This window comes from Sylvia atricapilla, chromosome 3 (genome assembly GCF_009819655.1).
Source record: "Sylvia atricapilla isolate bSylAtr1 chromosome 3, bSylAtr1.pri, whole genome shotgun sequence".
Taxonomy (NCBI): domain Eukaryota; kingdom Metazoa; phylum Chordata; class Aves; order Passeriformes; family Sylviidae; genus Sylvia; species Sylvia atricapilla.
This window is the reverse complement of record NC_089142.1, coordinates 59,140,406-59,168,054: the sequence shown is the minus strand read 5'-3', so window position 1 is coordinate 59,168,054 and position 27,649 is coordinate 59,140,406. Positions and strand designations below refer to the sequence as shown.

General features: G+C 39.2%; 1 protein-coding gene across 1 annotated transcript in view; it reads left to right on the top strand.

Moving 5' to 3' along the window:
• Nucleotides 1-13,350, top strand: part of IPCEF1 (interaction protein for cytohesin exchange factors 1) — a 77,923-nt gene extending 64,573 nt beyond the window's left edge. Inside the window, exons 9-11 of the mRNA XM_066315506.1 lie at nucleotides 345-711; nucleotides 8,427-8,620; nucleotides 12,152-13,350. Of these exons, the coding sequence (XP_066171603.1) occupies nucleotides 345-711; nucleotides 8,427-8,620; nucleotides 12,152-12,352 (762 nt within the window). The 3' untranslated portion in view covers nucleotides 12,353-13,350. The remainder of the gene's footprint in view (nucleotides 1-344; nucleotides 712-8,426; nucleotides 8,621-12,151) is intronic.
• Nucleotides 13,351-27,649: the final 14,299 nt, after the last annotated feature.

Here is a 27,649-nt window from a genome sequence, read left to right as displayed (position 1 = left end):
GGCCAATAGAGTGAAGACAAGGTAAAGAAAGAGAGTGAGTGTGAGACCTACCACAGAAGACTACATTCAGCATAATAGTTTTCTTTGGTCTTTGTTTCTAGGCATGGTCAGGTTTATATCTCTTTTGCCTTTGGCTTCCTGGTAGCTTGGTTTCTGAAGTTACTGCTCTGAAGTTACACCACAGGCTTATTTGGATAAATAAGTAACCAGATTAAATCAATTATTGGTCATTTAGCATTTCAGCTGCATATCAATATATCATGTAGAACCTATAAAGAGGAGTAATTTGCAAATAATTTTTCTTTTTTCTTCCTCTCCTCCCTGGTTTTGTTTCTGGAAAGCAGGATCAGCAGAAGTCATCATTCACCTCAACTCTGTCAAGTGAAGCCTCTTGTTCTCTCTCCTCTCCTGAAAGCACTTTCAACTCCCAAGAATCATCGTCTTCCTTGACATCCAAAGTGGTTTGTTCCGAGAGGCAGTCCTGGCTGGACCTGGTGACCACCTCTGCCACGGAGGAGGGTGATCAGCCTTTGACGTTCTGTGTACAGATTCACTCTGAGGAGCCACCAGAACGGGTCTGTGGAGACGCAGCAGAAAGCCAGGAAGGCCAGCTTTCTCAACCCAATGGTGTACCCCAAACCTCTCACTTAAGTGCAGATACACATTGTCTGTCTGTGCCAGATGCAACAGGACAGCGACCACTAGCCAAAGGTGAGCTAATGAGAGAGGAGATTTTTGATGCAGAGCCATACAATATAAGAATTACGTGTTTCCTTAACTTCCTTTCCGCTTCCTTCCTCTATATTCTTCACTGGAAAATTTTCCAGTAGCACATCATTTATAACATTTAATTTGTTGCATATTAAATATATAACTGAGTATCTGGTTGGTAGATACCTTTACAACTTTTCTCAAATTGTATCTATATGTTAGATCATAACCTCTGTATATAAATTTAGCATAGACATAATTTTATTAACAGTCTTTATTCCAATGAAAATATCTTTTATTAGTTAGGATAGAATCAAAATCTTAACAGTGTGTCACAGAAGGGACACTGTAACAAAACTAATATGCAGGGTTAAGTCAGTGTACACAGGGTTAAGTCAGTCCAATTTTACAAATACGTGCTGTTGCATTTACTCAAAGTGCATACACCCTATTTGCTTCATTAAGCTTCATTGTAATCAAGAGAAAACAACTGAAGTTCTCAATCAGAAAGTCTATTAAGACTAGATTTTGTTTAAGCAAATAGGTATCTGCACGGTACCCTCCTACTGAAATGTACTGTTAATGGAAAAAGGTGGCATGGTTCCAGAATTTGATCATTGTTACTGTTAATAACTCCCCTGTGTAGTGAGGAAATATCTCCTGCCTTTTGAGCAAAGCTTCTTCTTTCTGAATTAAAAGCAGTTGAAGCCTAAGAGTTGTTCCTGGCATACGATTATTCTGCATAGAGGGGCAATACATAAGGGAACAACAGCATTCCTGTGCCTCAGTTCTTCCCATGATTACAAGTCCTTGTAAAGATTTGGAGTGAGTACTTAGATGCACCTTTCTTTGGCATTATGCTGAGACAACCCTTCTCTTTCAGCAGCAAAGAGCTTAGGCGGAAGGTAAGGCAGTGGTGGAAAGAAACAGCACTGGAATTGTTTGGAACTCAGGGTATTTCTCTGTAGATGAACTTGACACTGAAAGATGATAATATGAGGCACATGAGTTACCTTGTCACTCCCCCCCCATTTTATAAATATCAGCACTTAGAAAATTGGCCACTCTTTAAGTTGTCATACATTTTCTGATTTTACACAAAAAAAAGGACATTAAGAAAAGTACAGTTTTCATCAAAACTGAAAATTAACCCAGTGTTTTATGCTTACCTACCTTATCCATTTTGTAGGCTCTTCTGCTAGAAAATTCTGCAGAAATGATGATCAGAATCAATTAAAATCCAGCATATGTGCTGTTTCTATGTATTGGAAAAGAGTGCTGTGCTTTGAGTTACTGTGGAATCTACATCCCCTAATTCTGGCCTTGCAAGTTGAGAAAAGGCTGGGGCTGGCAGAAATGGAGTCCCTAATGAAAATGTCACAAAGACATATTAAATATATTGTTTTCTGTAATTTTAACCTCTGGGCTAAATTTGATAAAATAATGTCTTTGGAAAACAGAACTAGGGACATTCAAGTGGATTGTTGGAATGTAAGTCATAGATGGCATAGTGGCTTATAGATCTTGTTGACAAAGATTCAGTGGTTGCTCTTCAGAAATCTAAACTGTTGCTTAGATTATATTCCTCTGCTATTGTCAGAAATCCTGCAATAATGCGTAGGTTACTGCTTTCCATTTAGGGTGACAAATACTTTAATGGGTGTCATAGAATTAGCATGACACATTCATAATCACTTAAAGTATAGTTTGATAGGCTCAATCATACTAACCAATAAAATGGGATTAAAATGTAAATCAAGGCATATTTTGGTATACTCCTGCAGTGTGCAAGATGGTTTAATTTTGATACCATTATTCCTGGGAAAATAAATTCTTCTGTTGCTCATTGAGTAGTTGCCTCATCAAGGCAACCATGGTGGCAGAACACAGAACCCTTCCATCCTAACCACAGTGGTGATTGCTGAGAGAATTCCAGAAATAGATAATTTCACCAAACAGTCACTATGGAAACTGTATAACCTCACTAGTTCTTGTCTGCATCACGACTCATTGCTGACTAAGTAAAACGTACACCATCCACAGGTTTCTCTTTCCTTTATCAGTCTGCATATTATGTGCTGGATATGGAGAGTGCTGCTGTGTGGAGCCCTCCCCTGCAATGGTCAGTGAAAACATTAAGGAAATATTTTGCAAGGAGTTTAAGATACTTCAATTTGAGGATGAGGTAGGAAAAGAACGATAAATGTAAAATAACAATTCAGTTCCAAATGAAAGTTATCAAAAAGGATGCAATTCTGGTTCTGTGGCTTATCCCCCCAAGAATTTCTCTCTCCAGCTAGTTGATAAGCATGTGCACAAATACCGTGAGATATATTCAAGTAGTTGGGTAAAATCTAGCTGCAAATTTTCCTGATTTGCAATAACTGGTAAGAACGCTCTTGTTATCTGATGCAAAACAAGAAGGCATGCCTCAGTGCAGTCAGTATTACTTGCTTTACAGTGCTTCTGAATAGTGCATTTCTGACATGTTTCAGAGTCATTAGACTGCATCCAGGAGGACACAAGTCTGTCTTTTGTCAACATTTGTCCTAAAGCACATGTTCCCTGTGCATAAAGATGGCCCTGCTGTCATCAGAACAGCCATGTTCTTTGATAGTCTTTGATTCCAGTCCCCCACAGAACCTAAGGGTGTGGTTGTGCTCTCTTTCTCCTGGTGAGGATAAAAAAACCCTGCCACACTTTTTTCTGGCCAAATTATTCAAAGTAAAACCACAAATTGACATATTGGTTGTAGCTGATAAGAGCCTAGAGTTGAGGTGAATATTTTTTAGAACTGAAGAACACTTTTGCTGGACAAAGTCTAGAAATGGAGACCAGTGTGAGAAAATCTGGTACCTAGCAGGAAGAAAGGGTAGCTGTGAATTTGTGAGAAGAACCTACCAAGAAAAAGTACAAAAACAGTGAAGATACCTTGGTGATGAGTTAAACAATGAAACATTTTTCAGAAATGAATGGATGAATCTCCATAAGAAAAGCTACCAATTCAGCTAAATGATGATGGATTATTTTTTTCTACAGTGATTATTTATTGAAGTCTGCTAAGCAACTGTGAGTATCTGGTGCAAGCAGCCGTATATCATAACACATGATATTTTTGACAATCTTTCTAACCACTCTGAGTGACATTATGAACATTGTCAGCATTAATTCTCTGCACCAGTTACTGGGGAGATGTTACATCCCAGAGAGCGATACAAAGAAGGGGAATTTATCAGTTTACTCTTTTGAAAGGAGACCAACCTTATGCATCCACTTACTTCTTGGGAATGTTTAAGACTTTGGTGATCCAGCTTGCTACATGCAATGTGACAAAGGATTCTAAGCTGCTTGTGATGTAAAGAAACTGAAAGGTAAACAAGAAACAGCTGAGAATACAAACAGTTGTCTGACTACGTGTGCTGTATCCAGAAGCTGGCCTTGCCCCCTCCAGGATGGATAGACTTGTTCTCCATCCTTCGTGTTTCTTCTGGCAACCACTGGAAGAAAAGGTGGTTGACTCTGATACACCACCATTATGATCAAAACCGTAACAGCTAAAGGAAGCCACAGGAATGGAGAGGTTATATAAGAAAATAGGAATGTATATTTAGGGATCTACTACTATAGCAGTAAGATCCCTCTTCCTTGCAATTTCTGAGGGTTTCATAATCATATCTCAATGCATCTTGGCAAGGCATTATTATTTTACCACTTCTGGTTTATTTTACCTTAATTCATAGTAGCTGTGGAAGATCTGGTGTGTGCTGGTATTTTCAAACCTGGGCAGCTGTTCAAATACCTCTTGGATTTTATCTGGGTTGGTTTTGTGGGAAGGAATTGGTTAAATAGGAGCTGGACTCATTCAATTCCTTCTGCTCCCGCTACTGACATCCTCTTCCTCTCTGGAGTCTGCATGTGCCAGTAATGGTCAGAACAGATCCTCTGATGTACTCTGGCCCCTTTGTTCCCTCTGCAAAAGTTATAACAAATAGCTAGACCATGGCTGAGACTAGCCTAGAAATGTGCCTATGGTGAGAACAACTGTGTAGAGAAACAACTTGAATAATTATTTTGTTTCTCTTCAAAAAAGCTTTAGAAGTCACAGTGAAAACTATGGTGCTATGGTTTTCTGAACCCTCTGAAAAAGAGATGCTTTTTTATGTTTTTTTTCCAGTTCAGTCTGTTTATTAAAATTCTGCCCCTAACTGCTGAGTCCACTATACTGTCAGACAACATCATCTAATTTTTTGTGGTAACACAGTTTTCCTATTATTTTCTTCTAATCTTTCTTCCTTTAGTCCTACATTTGCCAATGAGGAGTTTGACTGAATTATGCTCACCTAATTGAATTTTTTCCTGTATTTTCTGTTCCATAATTATGTGGGAAATGTGATTTCCCTGAGGTGACTTTCCCATTGAAAATCTACTACCATTGTGGGTAAGAGCTAGGGGGTAGATAAGGAAAAAATAATTTATGACTTTTTTTCATCTGCATTTCCCAGCCTTGGGTGCATGTGTTCTCTCCCACTGGCATTAAAATTTTAGCAGAATCCGAAACCAAGGTGCTAGAAAAGCTTACAAGAAGCTCATAAGAGTAGCAAGAACAAGAGGAAGAAGCAGGTTTTTTTCCCTGGGATTAATACACAACTGGAGGTCTGTGAGATCTCAGTTACAGAGTGGAAGAACAAATATTTACATTACAGATAAATTTAGTCAGATATGTTCTGTTGGAGGTGATTTTCAATGCAAAATGCTCTTTCTGCCAAATATTTCCAGTTTCTATATCTTTACCACTGGGAAACAATAAACTTTATTTTTCACAGCTGCTTTTTGAAAGTTCTGGATAATTTCATTTATCTAGACCTAAAGAGCATTAAAGTTGAGATTTCTGACAGGCTCCTGTACTGATGCTTCAAGAAGGGGAGTCTCAATGTCTCCAGCCTGTGGCAAGTTGGCTGACAGGAGAGCAGAAGCTGAAAGTTGAGGAGGTGAAGAATAGGCATGTTGAACCTCTGGGAGATTGTTCCTGTCTGTGATACCTCCTGTCAGAGAGAAATTCCAGATAAATGGCATCAAGCCTCAGAGTTGTGTTTTATATAAAGAAAAGAATATATAAGAATTGTTCAGTTCCTCCATTACCTCTCCCCCTTTCAGATTTACAGCATCAATCTAGTGCATTCTGTGGCAGCATCAACCCTAGAAAACATAGTCTTTTTCTTTCTGAACTTGGCTCAGGGGTACTCAGGACAACGAAGGTAGAATTCCAGATAGGTAACAGATACTCTGGCCTCAGTTTATAGAGATATATTGGCAGACATATCCTTTGTCAACAGCAAGAGTGTTCTACACAAATGAGCAATATTAGGACAATCTTTTGTTTTTAACTGTTGTTGAAATTCATCAAAGATGGAGACAAAAGTACTATGTAACTCATACCTGGCTCTACACAACCTGTAAGTTCCACTCACCCTTGTTTTCCAGCAGTTTGTTGAAATTCTATTCAGTTGCTTTACTGCCACTTCCTTTATTCAGATATGAAGAATCTGACATGTTTCTTTCCCTTTGAAATTACCTGGCCCTGGTTTATTTCTTGGAGTACGAGACTGGTGGAAGAATAAGAAATAGGAAAGGAGTTTCAGTTAGCGGTCTTGAAAGTCTGCAGGAGCTGAGTAGACTTTGCTGAGCAAGTACATAATCTGGGAGCCTTCTCCTGGGCTTTTCTGACTCTTGCTCCATCTTTTTCTGTGCTGAGTATTCTGTGCTGAGTTAATCTGCTCCTTACAGTTACCCACAAGGGCACGGAATATAGTGGAATATTTAGCATGGAAGAAGAGTGCTCAGTGGGGGTGTTTTCTAAGGCTTGTTGTTTTGTAACCCTTTTAGGACACTGAGGAAAGTCATGAATTAGTCTCAAAAGGTGTCTGGAGCAGGGACCTTAAGTCCCCTGTGGGTTGACTTTATGTAAAAGTTGCTGAACAGGATTGAAGTATCTTTTTTTTTCTTCTTACACAGTCTTTCTTGGATAGCTGATAAAAATCAATTCATCTCTCAAAGTACTACTGTGTACAGTCCTGACGGGTGATGTCTACAGCATAGTTGAGCCAGTCCTGTGCAGAAGCTGGCTAATGAAACAAACAGCTGTTTCATCCCAAGAAATTAGGCAGGAAACTAGTTATTACAAGCCTCATGGCATGTGCCAGCAGCTTTCAGGAAATACTACTGCCGTGTATTATGCCTTACACTTCCATTTTTTTTCTGTTTCCTGCAGCTTGTTAATTATACAACCGTTCTCCTTTTCCTCCCCCAGCAATGTACCAATGTTGGAAGTTATATTTAGCTTTTGTCAAGTTACAGTAGGCTTTTTATAATAGCACAGTAGTGAAGAATAGGCCAGAAACACAGTGAAGGCAAATATTTGCAACATATCATAAACCTTTCTTGTAACCTAAATATTTAGAAAGAACAGAGATGGAGGAGGATGCTGTACTTTATAAAACATGGAAAAGATAAGAAGCAGCCTCCTCAGCGGGCTGACATATTGCAGAAGTCTTTTCTCAGCAGCATGAGTGAGCAGAAGGACTTGTTCAGAATGTGTTTGCTGACTGCAGATAATTTAGAAAAGTAAATGTTTATCTTTAGAAGAAAAAGTGCCCAGCCAGTTCAATGGGAATAGGAAGGACTGCAGTTGAGAACCAGCACCACTACTGCCAGTGATATAAAACCAAGTATTATTCAAAGTGGATCTTGAGGGATTCATTAGCACCCTGAAAACAGCAATAGCTGTAAGATTTTGCTTTAGAGATCACTGAAGCCATGTGGACTGGAGGACAAGAAGCGAGTTGTGCAGTCTGTTGCTAAAAATAGCCTTCTGCTAAAATACCCCTACATATGCCTGGCACATTTTTGGTTTCTGTCTGTTCATTTTTAGATGGTTTTATTCTGAGAAGTGCCTTTGCTTCAATTTTCATCTTATTTTATGCTATTCTCGGCTGTTTACTTGCTTTTCCTTTCATGTACTCTCTTTCTTGGAATATGGTCCCACAGCTTGGGAGCCATCAGAATAATTAAGGTGGAGATAATCAAGGTTTTGTTGTGAGGCATTATGAGTAAATTCTCTGCTGCAATCTATGAAACACAGGGGCAAGACATTGGATGCCCCAAGGGTTCCTGCTTTAATCTGTTTTCTAGGGACCTTCTCTTGGGGCCTCTGAAATGTTTATGTGTTTCTTTTAATTGCTCATTTTTTAAAAAAAACTCTGTTCTCAATAATTACCAAAATCTGGTCATGAATTAGCACATCAAGGTGAATTTGTCCTGTGAGTTGCCAGGTAGAAACATAATTCAATGTGTGTAGCATGCAGAGATGGGTGAATAGGTGTAGATGCTATCAGAGTTGTTTCAGTCCAACATAGAGCTACTGACAGTTGTTCAAAGTCTGTGATATATTCAGAGCATTAAAGCAGCACTGCATTAGAGGAGATACAGGCTCACATCTGTTTGGATCATTACCTGATCCTTAACAACTTGTGAGTTTGGAAGTATGCCTTTCTCTCAGGCATTATTACCCTAGAAATTACCCTAATGGCCCTCAGTTTTAACTCTAATACCATTATTTTTTGAGTTGGTTGAGAGCCTTCTTGGTGGCTGAACATAACTTTTCTGTTATCTGCTGCCACGTTCACATTCTCATACCCAGTTTATCCTTTTCTTTGCAGACCAGGAAAAATGTGATGATGATGATGAGATGGAGAGACTTTACAAGTCATTGGAGCAAGCAAGCCTGTCTCCCATTGGAGATCGTCGACTGTCAACTAAGAAGGAGCTTAGGAAGTCATTTATCAAGCGCAGCAAAAACCCCTCCATTAATGAGAAACTCCACAAAATTCGAATGCTGAACAGTACATTAAAGGTGAGTTTGCAGATCTTGCCAAAGAAAAGCTTGAGAGAAAAAAAGAATTTGGCTGAAAAAGAAGCAGTATAGACTTCAGCCAAATTCTAATTACATATTTAGTGAAATCCCCAGAGAATTTTGTTAAGTTTTTGAATTCTGTTTTTCTGCTTCATTGTGAACACTGATCTGCGTTATGTTGTTCAGTTTGAACTGGAAGCAGAGGCAATACTCAGGAGGGACTCTTCTTGCAGAAGTTCCAGTCCATTTGGAAAATTTAATAAAGAAAACTCTTAGTTAACTGGAAAACTTGCAAGCATAGCTAAATGCAATAAACAGGGGAGCCTTAAAAAAGGAAGAGCCGACAAAGTACATTGATGATAAAGCACATGAAAATGACCCTGAGCCAAAAAAAGTTTTCCTTATGTGATTATCAGAGAATGTACAGGATGTGCCAAAGCTATTGTAAAGACCTCCTGTAACTAAAATATTTTTAATAACTAAAGCATCCTGCTTTTATGTTGGAAATATATCACGAAATGGAGGGGTACAGAGGTTCAGGAGATGTTCTATGAAAGGGCCGGTAAATCTGTCTGGAATATGGGAATTTATGAAGTGGTTTACTTGCCAGCATCAAGTATCATGGGATTTCAAAGCGTGCTTCTGAATGATACTGAGGGAAACAAAAAGCTTAACCATAGCATTTATATTGTGAGGAGAAGAAAAAACAAATGCAAACTCGGGACTTCACTTGTTTCTTCTCATATGCATTAGAAACAGGAATTGAGTGTCTTGTTTCAAATGGACGTATTTGGCTTCAGGCACTGTAAGCTGGAGAAATGCACATAAAATGGTTGGACTTGATGATCTTAGACGTTTTGTCCAACCTTAGCAGTTCTATGATTCTAAAACACTTATATTGTCAGCGGAATCATTGGTTTATTAGTTGCAATGGGAGCCTTGGGTTTGGCACCTCAGCCTGTATTGAAATTCCTCAAAAGTACAATTGTCGAGGGGACTGGGAAGAGAGGTATTCTTCTTGGCTGCATATGAGACCTTGTGAAGTCTCTCCTTTGTATCAAGGAGTTTTCGGTGATGTGGCAGTGACTACAGAAGTAGCCTTTCATTTGCACCAGCAACAAAGTGAGTCCCCCACCCAGCAGAAAGTTAGTTTAAAAAGAATGCCTATTTTATAGGATAGGAAGGTGCATACAGAAACATTCTGCAAGGCTTTCTTTGACAGGAGCCTCACTAATAAATCTAAGAACCAGTTAGGGCAAAACAGAGTTGTATTTTGTGGGACAGTCACTTTCACTGGTATGGAGCTGAATGGAAGCATTAAAGTCAGACATGAGCAAGGAGGACAACAGTGTATTGATTTAGCATGGGAGTATCATATAAGTTGTGATTAACTTAGGCTTGTCTAACATTGGTATTTAATATGGAAAATAAGTTTTGGAGTGTTCATAACATATAAAATTTGTTGATCTCTTTGGTTTTATTTATTTATTTTTCCTTTCTTCATACTAAGGAATTGGACTATTGACGAGACAAGTAAAAAAGCACAAACACTTTCTCATAGACACAGAGTTCTGTACACAGCAGTGTTTAAGTCAGCCTGTCTGAAAGTCAAGTGCCTGCAGTGGGAAAGTGCCATATTCTTTATATCAGTGGAATTATGTGCTTCTAAAGTTAATTTTCTTAATGTTTAACATAAGACATAAGATAATGGGAAATTATCTACTGAAAATTTAAAAATCAGGATTTTTTTTGCTTCTGATCCATATGTACTTTGCTTTAATTAAAAACCTTTTAGTTTGAGAAGTGATTTATTCAAGTCTTAATGTAATTTTAACTTTAGACTTTTGACTCCACATTTAACAACAGATTAATGTTGCTGGCACAATATATCATTAACAAAACATGCTTTGAATACTTCGGGAAAGAGGGAAGCTCTGTGCAAATGCATCACAGTCTTAGTGAATGTGGGAAATAGTTTTAGTGCTACAGGAGACATTCCATGACATGACTTTTTGTTGCCAAGTTTGTCCAATAGAAATACTCCTCTCCCTTCCACCCCCCTATTTCCTCTCTTCTTCTCTTAAGCTAACTGTATATGTCCCTGCATCAATGCCAGAAGTGTTCCTAAAAGGGCTGGCACTGGGTCTTGGGGGTAGGATGTGTGCAAAATACTGCTGAACAAGGTTTTGGGTTTAAAAAGCAGCTAAGGCACTGCAGAGATTGGAGCAGTTGAAGGTTCATTAGAGTAGTAGTGGGATATGGATATATAAACAGCTGATTGCTGCTATCAGATGGTGAAATGAATGTGTAGGAGTACTTTCAAGGTATTTTCAAGGCAGTCACCAGTACAGGGTTTCCTTGGGTGTGATGAATGTGTGGCAGCAGGAGAAAATGGTTAGAATTTCCATCGCTTTCACACACAGACTGGAGGGAGGAAGCCTGGCAAAAGTAATCAAGTTTTGTTGGTGCAGCATGGAACATCCATTAAGAAATTATACATGCTAACAGGGGCTTCTTTATCCTGTGGTCCATTGCATGGATAGGCAATATGGGCTGGAAAAGCAAAGTGGTTTGTTATGCCACAACACGTCAGGACATCAAAGAACATCTGTGTGTGAAAGGAGGATGTAACAAAGACAGAGCAAGGCTATTTTCAGTGCTGCCCAGCGACAGGTCCAGAAGTGATGGGTTCAAACTGAAACATAGCTTTCCCCTGGATATCAAGAAACCCTTTTTTACTGTGACCAAGCACAGGTTGTCCAGGGAAGCTGTTGAGTCTCTATCCTTGGAGATATTCCAGAGTCATCTGCACACAATCCTAGGCAGCCTGCAAGTAGGTGGCTCTATTTGAGGGAGGGTTTTGGACCAGATGACTTCCAGAAGTTCCTCCCAAGCTTAACTATTCCGTAGTTCTGTGACACAGAGAGTCTCAGTGTCCCTGCATCAGTCACTACTCACATCTTACAAGTGAACCAGGGTGCCTACAATATATGGTCTGAGCTGCTCTTGCCTAAAGGTAGATACTAGATTTATTAGCAGTAGCTGGTGTTAGATGGCAGCCACATGCACTGTAGCCACTCTATTGCCAGTGCACATATTATGTCCAAAATTATGTTCAGTCCAGCTCCCAGAGAAGAGACATTTATTACATGGAATAAGTGGTTTTTTTGAGAAAGTTAGACCTGTTGTGAATTACAGAAATAAATGCTGTTGTGTCTAGTTTTATACAAGTACTGTCTTGTTGAGAGACAGCATAACAATGTGTAATTTTCACATGAATTTTCTCTCATCAAGTTTTGCTAAGAAGCCTATAAAAAATCTATATGAAATCATAACTTATCTTTAACTGGGAAGAATTTTTCTGTAGACATAACTTTGGTGACCTATGCTCTAAAAATGGAAACAGGCTGCCAGGAGGATGGGTAATTTGCCATCTCCTTGTGACATGAGTCTAATGTTCTCAGAGTGTTTTTGTTAGGGGACAATTGTCTTGACATTTTCTGTGGAAATAACCACTTGTTCTCTTCCTAGTGTAAGGAACATGACCTGGCCACAATTAACCAGTTGCTAGAAGACCCAAAGTTGACAGCAGCGAAGTACAGAGAGTGGAGGAGCACAAACATCATGCTGGTCCAAGATATTTATCAGCAGCAGGAGGTCCAGGACATGTCCACTGAGAATAGTGAGGAGCAAGAGATAACTCCACAGCCAATCACTGAAAGTGCTATTTGATTAATGGCACATGGCAAGATTTTTCTCCACGGATCTTCATATATGAGCAATTTAAGCTGCTGTATCTTGAGATTTATTTTTTGCAAGTGTGCTTCAGAAGGAAAACAACCTGTTCTCCAAAGTTTTGAATGGCCTTGCAGAACTCATTTAATGTCATAAAGGCAAGTTTCTTGCCCAAGTTCCCCAAAAAGCACACCTGATTGTGGCCTGCATACATAAGAAGACTATTTAACAAAGCAGCAAAGAACCATTTTTCAGTTTTTGGAGAAGAAAATTTTAAGTGTCCAGCTCCTGGAGGACACAGAACTATGTAATATGTACTGTTTAAATATGAGAACCTTGGGACTGTTTTAACCATACAACTTACCTTGAAATGAAGCTAACTGATACCAACAGGATGTTGTCTACTCTACCTTTTTACCCTCTAAGATGACCTGATGTATATATTTTTATCTCTGTACCCATTAACTTTCACCACTCTACCAGTTTAAACTGAGAGAGATTGAAGAGTAATTATGCATGAGTTGATGCTGTAGACAGCTGCCAGGCACCCAGTTTGGGCTCTGCCTGATGTTTTAAATCTATTTATGGTCCAGACCAAGTAGGTACTGTCTTTTTACATGAAGAAGAGTCCTCTCAGTTTTTGCTAACATGTAATTTACTCTTCAGTGAGACAAGTCTCAACTTTTCTTATGGATTTGGCTGAATTTCTTGGAAGATTATGTTCTTTCTTATTTTTGACAGTTGGGAGTATATAAGGTACAAGTACATCCCAGAGTCCAGCTCAAGGAAGCTGATCATATTCACAAGCCAGAAGCTAAATAACTGTCCTCCTAACGTGGACCTAGAAATGTAAAACAAAGCTGCAAATATTTTTTGTAAATATATGTAATTTTATGGCTTATATGAATGTGACTATGTACTGTATAGATGTTTTATTTATATATTTATATATGCTGAATTTCCTAATATAAACAGGCACATGTGGACCAAGCCTACCCAGCTGTGAGTGCTTACAGATTGACTTGAAATGTCTCTTTATTTTGTGTTCCACTATAGACCACAGTAATGGCTCTACAGCTGAGACTACTTCGAGACATCTGCTGTGACTCTTTCTTCTGCTTTTCTAGCTTTGAGTTTTAGATGAAGATTTTAGGGCCTGAAAAAAATTTTCTAGAAAGTTTCAAGATTTCTCTTCGGGAAAAAAAAAAAAAAAAAAAGGGTTTTTTTTTCTGCAGGATCATGATTTTTTGGCTTCATTGTCCTCAGTACAAGGTTCTGGGCTTTTGCCTTTCCTTCTTCTGCAGTATCAGGAATTTTTTGAAGTGCTGAATTTTAAAAAGCAAGAATTAGTTCACAATTCCCCAATTAATGCCTACAGGAACTGCAGCAATCTGCACTTCTGTTGCTATTTCATAAAGATATTCTCTGCCGTTACTTTTCAATACAGTTTATCTTTTAAAGCAAAATACACTATAGAGAGGTAGCCATGTTCATTTGTCTTTATACATTTTATGTTTTATCATAGCTTGATTAAGAAAACAAAAGATAGTGGGAACATTTGAAATTTTTTCCACCTGCAGAATAGTTTGACTGTTGCTATTGCGTTTTTAATTCTCAGCAGATTTTCTTTTAAAATAGAGGCAAGGAAAGAGATGAAAAATGACTAAATGGGGAAGCAGACACAAACCCCTGGACATTTTAAAAGATATTCTTTACAGGAAATCATCATATAAGTGGTGATTTCATCACTTCAGTAATTCTAACTAGAAGTTAAGCAAGCTTAATACCTGATGCAATTTGGATTGGAGTTACTGCATCTTAAAAAGCCCATTTTTAGTTGTTTTTTTTCTTTTTTTAAATTTTTTTCCACCATTCCTATCAAAACGATGTCAATTGACTGGTGACAGGTTTGTGTTTTGTTTTTTTTTTTCCCCACCATGTTTTTCCACCATTTTTTTCTTTTATTTTTTTTTTCCACCATTCCCATCGAAATTATGTCAATTGACTGGTGAGAGCACCCTGACAATTAGGAGCATTAGGATTAATCTCCTTGGTCCATTTCATTTTTAACTACCTGGTGATAATTGATTGATAAATATTGGAGGTCAAATTGCATTTTCTATCACACATGCGAGTTTCTCATGAAACAAAGCATATAAACACCATTTTTCTTCAAATGCATCTTCACTTAGATGCTGAAAAGAAGAACATGCTTAGAACACGTCCTGTTGAGCTGAGCCAGACAAGTCAGTGCCTTGCAGTTCTGAGCAAAGTCTGAGTCAACTCCCTTTGCTCAAGAAGATTTGCAGTATACAAAGAAAAGCCTATGTGGCCTGTACATGCTCTGTTGGCTCTTGTCACACTGCACGTGTATAAGCATATACAAAACAGCTTTCCCAAATCTAGAGACAAAGAGATGCCCTTGGACTGCCCAAACTATTGGTTCTGACAGATTGCATAGCCTAAAATTCCTTTTAAATTGCTCTCTTTCAAATGGTCACTAGACACTTATTGTTAAACTATTGAGGTTTTGGAGACCTGCTGAGAATGGGCTCTATGACTGCTTAGAAAAGAACAGAAAATTCTTGAATGGGGTTACTTTAATCCCAGCTATAATTTTAACAAATTTATTTGTTCAGGAAAACAAATGCATGTGTTTTATGCAAGTACTGTGGCGGTAGTTTAACTCCACTCTGTTGCTATTTAGACTCAAAATAATGGAAAGCATGGAAAATGTGAAGTGAAAATTTCAGTGAAACAGGATTGATTTTCTGGCATTGCTAATTACTGTGACAGTTTTTGCCTGGGTTTATCACAAGGGGCTGCCCAGCAGCGTGAAAGCCATAATTGGAGACAGAATTACGCACAAGCTGACAGCTACAGCAGGAAGCCACCTCAACAGGAGAAATTTGGACAAGTGTCTGCTCTGCTCAGTGATGCTTGGAGTAACTGGTATTTCTTGGTCTGGATTTGGAAGACCTGCACTATTGACTCATTGCATAGGGAGCTGCACATCCCTAGTGTGTGAATCTCAATCTAGCCATCTGCCTCAAGGGACATGTTTTATATAGTTTTTTGGGAGAGGTACATGTGTGTGGATATGTGCACATGCACAATTTTTCCTCTGGCAGCAAAGCCACTTGGTGCAGCAAGTACAGCAATGAAACTTTTGGAATTCCTTGTAACTATATCTAATTTAAATTGTTTCTGCAGCTTTTCTGGAAATCAAATCTCTCTGTTCTGGTGGTCTGCATCTCATGAGATACCAGAATGAGGCGGGATCACATTTCCTTTCCTATGATGGAAGAGATTTCTTGTGGGGATTGTGAATAATTTTTACATCTAGCTCTGATGATTCAATCAATACTAGGGTTTCACCTTGTCATGGTTTTAAGTGCAGCTGGAGATGAAACACGATGCTGTTATTTGTCCCTCTCTTTTCCTTCCCAAACCCTGTGTAATGGGGGAGCAGAATTGAAGTAAAACTTGTATGCTGAAAAAAGAACAGTTTTATAATTTAAAATAAAGTAAAATACAACAATAATAGTAAATTATAATAATGATAATAAAAAGGAAAGAAACCCAAGCAAGTGATGTACAATGCAATTGTTCACCACCCACTGACCTGCCTGACCCCTCTTCCCAAACCCAGATCAGGCCCCCCTTCCAGGTAGCTGCCCCTGGTTTATATACCTGGCATGATGTTCTGCAGTGTGGAATATTCCTTTGGTCAGTTGGAGTCACCTGTCCCAGCTATGCTCCCTGCCAGTTTGATTTTTTGTGTATTTCCTCACTGGCAGAGCAGTAGACAAGGAAAAATATCCTTGGCTTAGGATAAACGTGGTTTAGCAAAAAATCAAAACATCAGTTTTATCAATACCTCGTTTTGAATCCAAAACACAACACTGTAACAGCTACTGAAGAAGAAATTAACTCTACCCTAACTGACACCAAGAATAAACAGGAATAAATAATGTACTACTTCTCTTTTTATTGCAAATATTTTGAATTTTGGAGGAAAACATCATATTGAGAGAAAAGGTTGTTTTGGGACGGTCAAGGACAGAGGGGATGAAAAAATGTGGCATTTGATTTAAAACTCTGTGGAAATTCAGAATTTAAAATTATTTCTAACTTGGAAAAATAATGGGTGTATTACATCTATCGAGTAAGTCTGTAAGCTCACATGTCTATTACAGATTTAAGAAGAAAACCTGTATTTTTAAACTTTTCAAGTAGCAAAGGAGCCCATGTAAACATATTTTTATGAGGGGAATTCCATGTACTGTGATTGGGTTTTGGGCTTTGAGCCTTTTTTTACTCTTTTGCTTGTTAAGTCATTCAAAAGTAAGCAGTTGTAACCAACCAAGTGAGGGCACAAATTTACTTCATTTATATGAGGCATGTCTTTCTGCTAACAGGAAGCCAAAGTGGTTTTCTTATAGTAGTAGAGCCAAAGTAGAGCTTCCTGTTTTGTGTGGGGCTTTTCAAAGCAGCAGACATTTTAAGATGTCAGTGAGCGTGTCTTTGATGCTTGAAGATTTATCCCACTTTGGTTTTCTTCAAGCTTCAACATCATTGCATTTTTTAAAAACTGCCCTCATTCTGAACTGAAATAAAATTTGAGGTGAAAAAAGGAAAATAGAACAGAAAAAGCTTGGAGCTAAGATCATGCTGGATTTCACATCTCTGCATAGGATAGTAGGAGCTGAGCTTGCCAAAAGCTAAGCATTTCAACACTGAAAAAAAATTGTCAGGTGTTGAAAAGAGTACTACATTCCTTGAAGTTTGCTACGGGAGAAGTTCCAAGACCTGTCTGCTCTGGAAAAATGAATATTTTCCTAGTTTATTTCCTCCTGATAAAAATCCAAAGGGAGTGGTTAATAAGACGGCAGCACGTTAAAGATGAAATATGCATGTAATTCATTGATAGCTCAACAACCTTGATGTATGATCTGGAAATGGTTGACTTTAGATGACTCAGCCTGTAACACAGAAAATCCATTTCTTTGGGAAAGCATTGTAGCTACCAGTGTCTGAAGCTTATGCTTCTGACAGTCTAGTATCTGGTCCACATGAGGTCCACTTTGAAGATGTAGGTGAATGGCCTTTCTTTAGGGGAAATAGTTTGTGTCATCATACCATAGCTTAGGAGCCACTCCCTGTATCTTAGATGCCTTAGGACCCGCCCAAATTATTCTGACTCTTGAAGTTTCTTATGGCAGTTTTATCTTCTCCCAACTAAAAATAAAAAGAGGATATGAAAACACATCTCCTACTCCCACATGAAGAAAAGCTAGCACCAGTCTAGCAGAGATTAAGGTAAGTCACCTTATTTATGAATGCTTAGCAAAACAACTCACCTGGTGTACAAATAGCAGTGTTCCTGTGCCAAGGTTTCAGTGCTGAGGACTGGCCCAAAGGAAGAATGGGCGTGTCTATCCCACTGTGCTCTGTGTAGAGAGGAAAAGTCATGCACAGAGGAATATTTGCAAGGACTTCTATCAGGCAGTGACAGGCCTGCAGCACCATGAAAGTAAAAGGAATTCAAATTTGGTATTTTATGTGCTGAGTCTTTTTTTTTTTTTTTCTCCGCTGGTTTAAAACTCACAGCACAATGTTGGCACTCAGCGCTGCCTTTTTACTGCTTGTTGCCTACACGTGTGAATTGATTTTCATGGAATCATACACACATCTTGCAGAATGAGAGCCTTATGTTTGCACTTGTCAATTAAACACTGAAATGAGAGAATATTCCGCTCAGCCTTTTTTTTTTTTTTTCTATTTTCACTGCAGATTTTTCAGTTTACTGCCATAAAATAAAATAATTTTTTGCTGTTTCTTTAAACAAGCAATTTCCCTGTGGGACTAATATTATTATTAAGTTGTATAATCTGGAACCAGGAAGGCTCAATGAATGGTTTGACTGAGGAATGCTCTCTACTAGTTTGCAACGTGATGTTTGAAACTGCTTTTAAATTAGTTAACTCTATTTAATTGGTTATTGTAGGCACCCTTTAGGAAGATTAGTCTCTTCTGACAGACATGGAATATTACTAGATTTTTTTAAAGCTCACAGAGCGGCGTGTTTCAATTAAAAGAATATAGGTAATTTTGTCAAAATGGTTTCAGTTTAGCTGGATAGGCCAGCCAGGTAGCAGTAGGGTGAAGGTGTGTTTCCTAGGAAATGAGCTTGTCCTAAGGGCTCAGCTGAAAAAAGAATGTCCCTGTCTCTGTCACTTCTTGTCCCCCAACCTCCTGCATGCTCCCACTGCTTGCCTTGGGCTAATCAGCTCGACATTGGGCACCTCTGTCAGCTCAGCCAAGTCAGGCAGCAGGGAACAGACAAAGCAAGTTGGATACTCATCTACAGTGACGATAACTAAAATTGCCTTATGGAGAGGCAATGTGCCTGACAGAGTCCTCAGAAGGGATGCAGCTGGATTCTGTAGGCAGAAGCAGAAGGAAGAAGAGCTGCGTAAGTGGAAGGGAAGAGGGGGACTTTTTCCTTTTCAGAAGCAGAGCATTAGCTTGGCTCAGGCTCCCACAGAGTTCTACCTTTGCTTCCACCAAGCAATGATTTATCTTTTTTCCCCCTACTAGACAGGGAGTCGTGAAGACAACCTGAGGAAACAGTTTTCATGTGATAGCCTGTGCTCTTGCTTTCAGTGCTTAATGCACCCCCAAACATTTGGGTTCTGGGCCTGAAAAGAAAACTACCAAAAAAGGCATTCAATTATATCTTTCTTTAGAATCGTTCCTGGCATGCTTGCTGTGGGAATGCTGACAGGACAGGCAGTGGGGCACCATATGTCCACCCTTAAGCCTGCTGTAGGACCTCGCCTCACTGGCTTGGGCTGCTTCTCGTTTGGTTCTTTTGCTTTACACCCTTCTTGTGGTGGTATGAAACATAAGCTGTTCCAAAGTTTTATAAAGGTATAATTGAGTTGCTCATTATGATTTGGACATTCGTCTTTTGTCTGCTTAAGAAAACCAGTTGGGCATTATAGGACTTGCTTCCTGGGAGCCTGGGATGAGCATGATCCCTGCAACACAGAGGGAAAAGGCACCGTCCCTGGCATCTGACCCTATTCCATCACTGCTTATTTTTGGCATGGCTCAGTCATCGTTCTTCTTATAAGTGTGTCTTTTTCTTATTGCTGGAAGAAAGTTCCTACTGTCAGTGAGAAAGTTGCTGTATAATCTTCCGGTTCCCAAGAAATATCCTCGTTGTCACTAGGGATTGTTTCAAATTGTCCAACAGAAGCCTTGGCAGTACATGGCAGATACAGTGTACAGTGACGAACTGCTCTGTTATTTTGATGGGGAAACTGTATCTTTCCCCTTTCCACTCCTTGAGAAAGTGCTTTCAGTCTTGGGCAGACAAACAAGTTCTCGTCCGGCCGATGGGAGAGCACGGCTTCTGCGAACGGGGCTCGGCGTGCTCCTGAAGGAGAAAGCTGATCCCTGAGCGCGGACTGCTGGCTGCCGGCAGCACGACAAGCCGCGGGGAATCGGGTTCGGATGTAAGAGGGGAAACAAAAACGAGAGGATTTGCAGCAGGATCATGATTTTTTGGCTTTATTATCCTCAGTATACAAGGCTCTAGGTTTTTTGCCTTCCCCTCCTCTGCATGTGTACAAGTGTGTGATGGTCTCAGCCCACATTTGAGGAGGTTTTGCAGAGAGGTGACAGCATTAACTGCAGGTGTGGAAATGAAGATGCTGTCTTTGACACTGACCCTCTGCAGACCTGATACAGAAGCAGTAAAATGAAACTGAGGTCGGTCTGGAGATAAAGATGCTCTGTGAGAAAGAGCAAGTGAACACCTGAGCAGCAAAGGCAGACACAAAGTAAAAATTGCTGGTAAATCGGGGAGTGTGGGAAAGGGGCAATTATTGTCTGATGAAAAATGGTTGGCCATCCAATGGATGGGGATGATTTTTAGTACCTGGCTATTTAATATCCATATATCTTATCCAGCAATTTGTTAAAGTTGTTTTGCAGAGCACCCTGAAAGTTGAGGATTCAGATGTCAGAGACCGTTCTGTGGAAAATGCACTTAAGGACCTTGATGTGTTTCTGTCCCTTGTGAAAGGTTCTATGCATACCTGGTGAAACCTCAAAGCCACTATCATGGTGTGTCACAAGAAAATAGCTGAAATGTCAGTGGCATTTCCAATGTCCCCAGCCCATGCAAAGGCAGCCATGTCCTGGTAGTTGACAGGCCTGCTTGTGCTCTTGCACTCCAGTTGCTGAGGTAGAATCTTTGTTTCTAAGGTGCATTTTCTTAAATCTTATTTTTTTTACAGGCAGTAGATTCAGTTCACCTTGGCTAGAACTTAAGTTCATATGTTACAGCAGCTATGAAGATGACTCTGATCATTTGCTGTGAAATTTGAAGTTTTCTCTACAAATGTCAGGAGGAGCTTCAAATCAGATTTCATACTGTTGTAAAACACACATATCACCTGCCCAGATAGATGTGATATTTCATCATGAGCAAAATTTCTTTTCTGTGAAACAATTTGTTCTGTTCATTTTGCTGCTGATGACGTGAGGCAATTCAGGCGACTGTGTTGTTTCTGAAATACGTTTTCTAACACAAGAAAAAGAATGACTTATAGTGCTGGTATTATTTGGAAGAAGCAGATGAGAGCCTCAGGACTGAGGCAGCAAGCAAAGCTCAGCACTTGGGAGACAGTGACACAATTGACATCTTCAGAAGAAGATTGGGAATTTCACTTACTGAAGAGAGAAAGGAAGCCAATCCCATAAGGAATCAGAGAAATGATGAAGGCAGAATTTGTGTGACAGTGCTATTCACACAAAAAATCAGTGTGTGAAGTAGCCCCTGGGAATAAAGTTCAGATGCAAGAAGGTATGGACTGGTTTAGGAGCATAGCTGCCCTGGACAATTGTAGGGTGACCTGTATGGGCCACAGTCCAGGCAGGACTGGAGACCACATCAGCTGGCATCTGGAACTAGCTTAATGACACAAGGCAAGAGGATCCCATGGAGAGAAAAAAGAGGATGAAAACCAGCCTTAGTTCCCAAGTTCCATTTGTTTCATAGACACCACCTGGCAAGGTAAGTAGAGCATCCAGACATAGCAAACCATGTCTTGGTGTCAAGACAGGATGGGAAGGTGACACGAGAGAAACTGCAGTAGGTTTATTCCCAAAGACATATTTGTACATGAGAGGCAGCTGCAATAGGTCAGCACCCTGGGCCTGAACTTTGGAGTGTGGCCTGAACCATGATGCCACTTCTGGCAATCTTCACAATCCAGTTTCTCCAGCCTTCAGTCTTCCAGTTATTTGTTGCTTTGGAAGATAATGAAATCCTATTGTGTGGATTTATACCTTCCCTGATATACTATCTACCTCCTGGACAGGAAACAGTGATAAATTCTGTTTAGAGCTCAAGGGAAGCTACAGAGACGTTGCACAACTGCCTAGAAAGACATAAGTATCTCTGGGATCTTATGCCACCTGCAGCCTCATAGAGTTTCACAGTAAAATGACTTTGGATGAGGGTCTTTGCAACAATTTTGTGCTTCTACTTTGTCTGCTAAAATTTACAATGAGGAACAGAAAAATAACTATACAAAAACCTGTATTCAGTTCTTAATGTAGCATCCAATTAATTCCAATGCACCAAATTCACCTTTGGCATTACCTGAAGAAAGAGATTTGGTTTTTTCTTTGATTCAGTGGAGGTTTTGGAATAATTTGTAGCTGGAGTATCAGGCTAAATTCCTAAGTGCTATATTAGTGAGGAATATAAAAGCAGTACAGATCAAGATGAAAGAGAGACATTTATTCTGTACTGCTCCAATTAATCCTTTTTAATCCAGCAGCCTTTTCTGGAGTACACATAAATTTGCACATACCCACAGATTCACAGATGAAGGTGTTTATACTGGTTGCAACAAAAAATCCTGAGGTTGAAAAAAACCTGCACATTATTGAACAATCAAAATACTTTTTTCTTCATAATACTTTTTACATAACATTTTATTTCGCTGTTCTTTTTATCATAAACTTAAAAAAGTAATACTTCTTCTAACACTCTCATTGACATCTCTGCTAAAAACCCAGCTGCAGCCATCAAATACATGATCAGAAACTATGCACTTAAAAAGAAGAATCGTTTCTACAAAAGAATAGGACAAGAAAGAGGATTGGGGCTGTGTTGGAGAAGAGGCAGCAGTAGTTCCACTGAGCTTCCATCAGGCAGGAGGTAAAACAGCAACGACAAAGAAGATGCAGTAATGTTAAAGGGAAAGGGGTGGAAGAGTGGAAAAGGGAAGCCTTGGTAAGACATCCTGTGGAGATGTCACTTATGTGACATTTAAAATTTGCCCTAGGTTTTATCCCGTTATAGGTAATACTGATTTCACTGAATTTTCCTGCATAATAATTTTACTTATGCAGTTTGTTTTCTTCTTCTCACTCAATTCTAGACTGTAGATGTGTGTTATTTTAAGGCCTGGGAAGAGATTTGCTGAAGTTTTGCCATTGTTACCTAAAAATCTGCTGTAATTAGTGACCTGTATTACTACTTTCAAACCAAAACATGGTGAGGATTTCTTTAGATGGTTTTGCTCATCCCTCACAGGCAAATTCACCAATCCAGAGTTTGAAAGCCAAACCCATAAGCTGCAACCTTCTGTTCAGACTTTCTACACAAGCATTCTGCTAGTCTTTTACCAAGTCCAAGTGATGCCAACATGTGATGTTTTGTTTAAGCGTGGAGGGACAGTATTCTTGGTTTGGTAAGCTAAAATCCCCTTACATCTTCATGGTACTTCTGTCTAAAATGTCTCTAGTACATATGCATACAGGGGAGTCACCTGAGTTGGACATTGCTTCACTTCCTGCTGATTGCAATTCCTTTTCTGACTGTTTGAAGACCCTCTGCTATAAAAGGGACTAAAACTTCTAGCTGGTGAAGAGTTTGGAGCACAAGTCTTAAGAGAAATGGCTGACGGAGCTTATGGGTTTAGCCTAGAGGAAAGGAAGCTCACGGGAGGTCTTATTGCTCTTTATGACTGCCAGGGGAGGGTTAGTCTCCTCTCCCAGGTAACAAAGGGTGGGATGAGAGGAAATCAAGCTGCACCAGGAGAGATTTATATTGGTTATTAGGAAAACTTGCTTCATGCAAAGGCTGGTCAATCACTGGAACAGGATGCCCAGGGAAGTGGTTGAGTTCCCTGGCGATATTTAAAAGACGTGTAGATACGGCCCTTGGAGACTTGGTTTAGTGGCTGGACTTGATGATCTTAGAACTCTAAGAGTGGTCTAAGATCACTCTAAAAGTGATTCTATGATTCTGTGATTCTACTTCAGCTCAACCAACAGGCAGAAGCACCGGTAGTGTGTACAGTTACAAGTACCTGTGTGATTCCACTGTAACTTCTTCTTTCACACAGTTCACAGGGGGTTTCTCTGCCGCATCTAGTGCGTGGTTTTATTGGGAGAGAAGAAAAGCTTTCCTATGAACTATTACCCCATGTTCAACTTCCAAATTACAGAAATGATGATGGCATTATAAAATGTAACATAAATGCTCTATCAAATGCTTTAAAAAAATAATCTTCTGTTGCTCTGCAATGAACTGCATTAAACCAGAGACCATTAGCACAGAGGGAGGCTACAGTTATTAGCAACACCAATAGGAAGCCGCCCATTCAGAGTTAATCTGGTGATGAAATTCATCTTCTCTGTCACCAAGAACTAATGTCAATGCATGCAATTTTGATCCATCATAAGTGGATACTATGATACAGTCTGATCCTCTGTTGAAAATAAAAGTCTCATAAACATTGTAAAATAACTTTTGTGTTAGTCAGTGTTACGATGCTACCATTCTGTTTTTATCTAATTGTTTTCTGACATACGGAAGCAATCTTGATTTGCAAATCTTTCAGAGCAAGAAATTTTGTCTGCCTTCATCATCAGACCCCTTATCACATCTGGATTCACCAGGTTGTATTTATCCCTCTGACTCAATGTACAGGACTCTTGAAAGGAATGAGTTCCTCTGATGCTGCCTACTGACAGCATTACAAGGGAAAAATTAAATAGATATTTACAGAAAAAGACTGTGACAGTAAATTGATGTGCAGAAACAATGTGATGCATCATATACATGTGAACAGTGTATGCCTGGAGCCTGCCTGTTCCCTGTTCTTTTGTTTTCTCTTTGGAACATCAGTGACAAGAAACTATTCCAGTGAAGAAATACAAAAAAGGCAATTAAATTTGAACAGCCTGTATCATCTCTGCACTATTGAGTAAACCAAGCAAACACTTAATATTAGAGGTTTGAATATGTACGTTTGCAGAATCATAAGAAGTGAGAGAAAATTCAGATGATCCTGAACTAAACTGAATCCTTCTCACAAATATATTGCTTCTTTGAAGAACTCAAAAGAAAAGAACTAGTTGTTGGAAATCTGTATGGGGGGAAAAAGGAGAAGAATATGAACCTGTGTCAGGTAAAAAAAGTTCAGCCAAAAAATATATGAAAGTCCAAGCACTTTTGCCTTCACTTTATTTGAAAAAATCTAGTACATGGAATCACTAATCAAGAGAAAAAATTTAAAAGATCAGGAGAAACAGCAGCTGGTCAAATTAGGAACTGGACACCAGTAGCAAGTGAAGTGCTGACCTTACCACCTGGTTTGGAGATTTCAGTACTGGCAATTCCCAGATGATATTCCCAGGTGATTTTCCAGGCAGTTAACAGTCCTGACACAAAAGTCATCACTTTGATTCTACATGTTGAAGAAAATGTTTGATGTAAAGCAAAAGCTGAAAGAAAGTATTTTTGTTTGTACAAAAAGGCTTTCAAGAGAACATGATCTTAAAAACATAGTTCTGAGAAAATCAAGTAACACAGAAGTAGGTCACTTAAAAAAAAAATCATTGAATGGTCTCCGGAAAATCAGAGCTAAACTGTTTTTTTTTTGTAAACTTGGCAAAATACTGATCTTATACAGAAAACTTCATTGATCAAAAAGACCCCAACACACTGAAAACTGTGGAAAATAAGTAGCAGGAGGACTGTGTCTGCAGGTAACCCACACTGGGGCAGAGATCCACAGGAGGCCACCAAATTAGCAAGAATTAGTTGAGACTGTTTTGCCCAGGCCACAATCTAAGTGACCTATTTTTTTTTTTATTAATTTGGAGATACTGAAGGGCATGATACAGACTTCTGAGGTTTATTCTCAATATTCAAAATGAGAGTCAGATGCCCATAGCACAGGTAAGCCTTTATTAACAATAAAGTCAAGAAGATGGAGAGCTCAGCTGTTGAGCTCTCCCTTCCCTTTGTTAGTTGAGTGAACTGGCACAAGTCAGCTCAAAGCCAACTCAGCTGCATATTTCTTCTGCTAAAGCATCTGCAATTACACTCTGCTACATTCCAGCTTCAAGACAGACAAACTCATGCAATGAGACTTGGGTTCATGGAGTCTGTATCTGCAGTGGAAAATGTCAACTCCAGGATGGAGCAGCACCTCGTGTTGAGGGGACATTTAAATAGAAAATCTCTTCAATTTTCTTCTAGAGTCCTATAGAGACTCCTTCAAGTAACTAGGGAATTGTCTGATGTAATTGTCAAGATATTCTCCATCATATTTCAAAAGTCATGGCAGCCAGGTGTAGTCCCAAGTGACTGGAAACAGGGAAACATTGCACCTATCTTTAAAATGGGTAGAAAGGAGGTTCCTGGGGACCAACATACTAGCCTCACCTCTGTGTCTGGGAACATCACAGAACTCCTAGAAGTTGTATCAATGCACATGGGGGACAGGGAGGTGATTTGGGATGGCCTGTATGGTTTCAACAAGGACAAATCCTGTCTGACCAACCTTGTGCATCAGTGGATTAGAGAAGGGCCTTGGGTGTTGTCTGTCTGGACATAGGTAAGACTTGGATATGGTCTCCCACAATATCTTTCTCTCTAAACTGTGCACATATGGCTTTGATGGGTGGACTGTTCAATAGATGAGAAACAGCTTGGACAGCCACACCCAAAGAGTAGTATGTGAGTAAGGCTCAGTGTCCACATGGGCATCAGTGACAAATGGTCTCCCTCAGGGGTCTCTTTGGGATCACTGCTATTTAATGTTTTCACCACAAACACGTCGGACAATGGGGTTGAGCGCAAATCCACAAGAAACAGACATTTTTATTAAAGGTTTACAATTAAGATACAGAAGTTGTGTAATAACATGCTACTTACTGCAAAGCACTACCAATGGACATTCAAGCCTCATGGAAAAACCTCATTTTTCTTACTTTTTGCTAGTGCTCCGCTAATAAAATTTACTTCCCCGTATCCTTAAACCATCAAGGCTACAACATTATTACTGCTAAACATATTTACATTCAGGTTTCTCAATTGCTGGACTGCAGAAACAGAAAATGTCCTTAAAAGTATTTGGCTGTCTGCTAGCAAGTCACAGCATTTTGCCTGTGTGCTTCATGCAAAGTAAAGAAATAATGGCTTCCATTAATTATGTAAATTTTGTGAAAGCTGAACTTTTGACTCACAAAACCATGATCTTAAGTTTACTTAAACATGTTTTTGGTCTATCACTTTGGACTTTCCAAATATTCATTCAATATTTTAAAAATTTTTGATTTTATTATGTGAGCATGTTAGACTACTCTGAATCCATCAGGTAGTAATGATGTCATAGGATGCTAGTCCATTAAAATCTAGTGCACTCTGTGTTGGTTTTGTTATTTAAATAATACTGCTGTGTGGTGCAGAACAATGTATCGACTTCTTCCAAGTGCCTATCTTACGCTATTTAAAAATCAGATGCAAAACTTCTTAGAATGGTGATGACTCTGGTTTAAACTTTAATGATGACTATGAGGTGATACACCCAAACTAACAGAAAATTAAACAGAAATCCATATGACCACAGAATGGAATTTTCAACAGAAAGAGAAAGAAAATTAAGGCACTTCTGTTATACCTAGCTTCATATTCTGCTGATATATAGGCTACATATTTAGCTGCAACACAGTGATGAAACTCAAATAATCCTTTAATTTACAACTTGCAAGGATTTGGTCTTCAATCTTTATTATGCTGTCTATAGCAGAAACAAACAATTTCACATTATAACCTTATTGTAAGACAGACTTTAACAATGAAAATAAGAAATACGTTTTGGCAGGAGAAAAAAAAGACAAAAAACCCCCGTTTGATATAGCTGTATTTCAGAATACACTTAAATACATCAAAGCACATTTTCCCCTGGT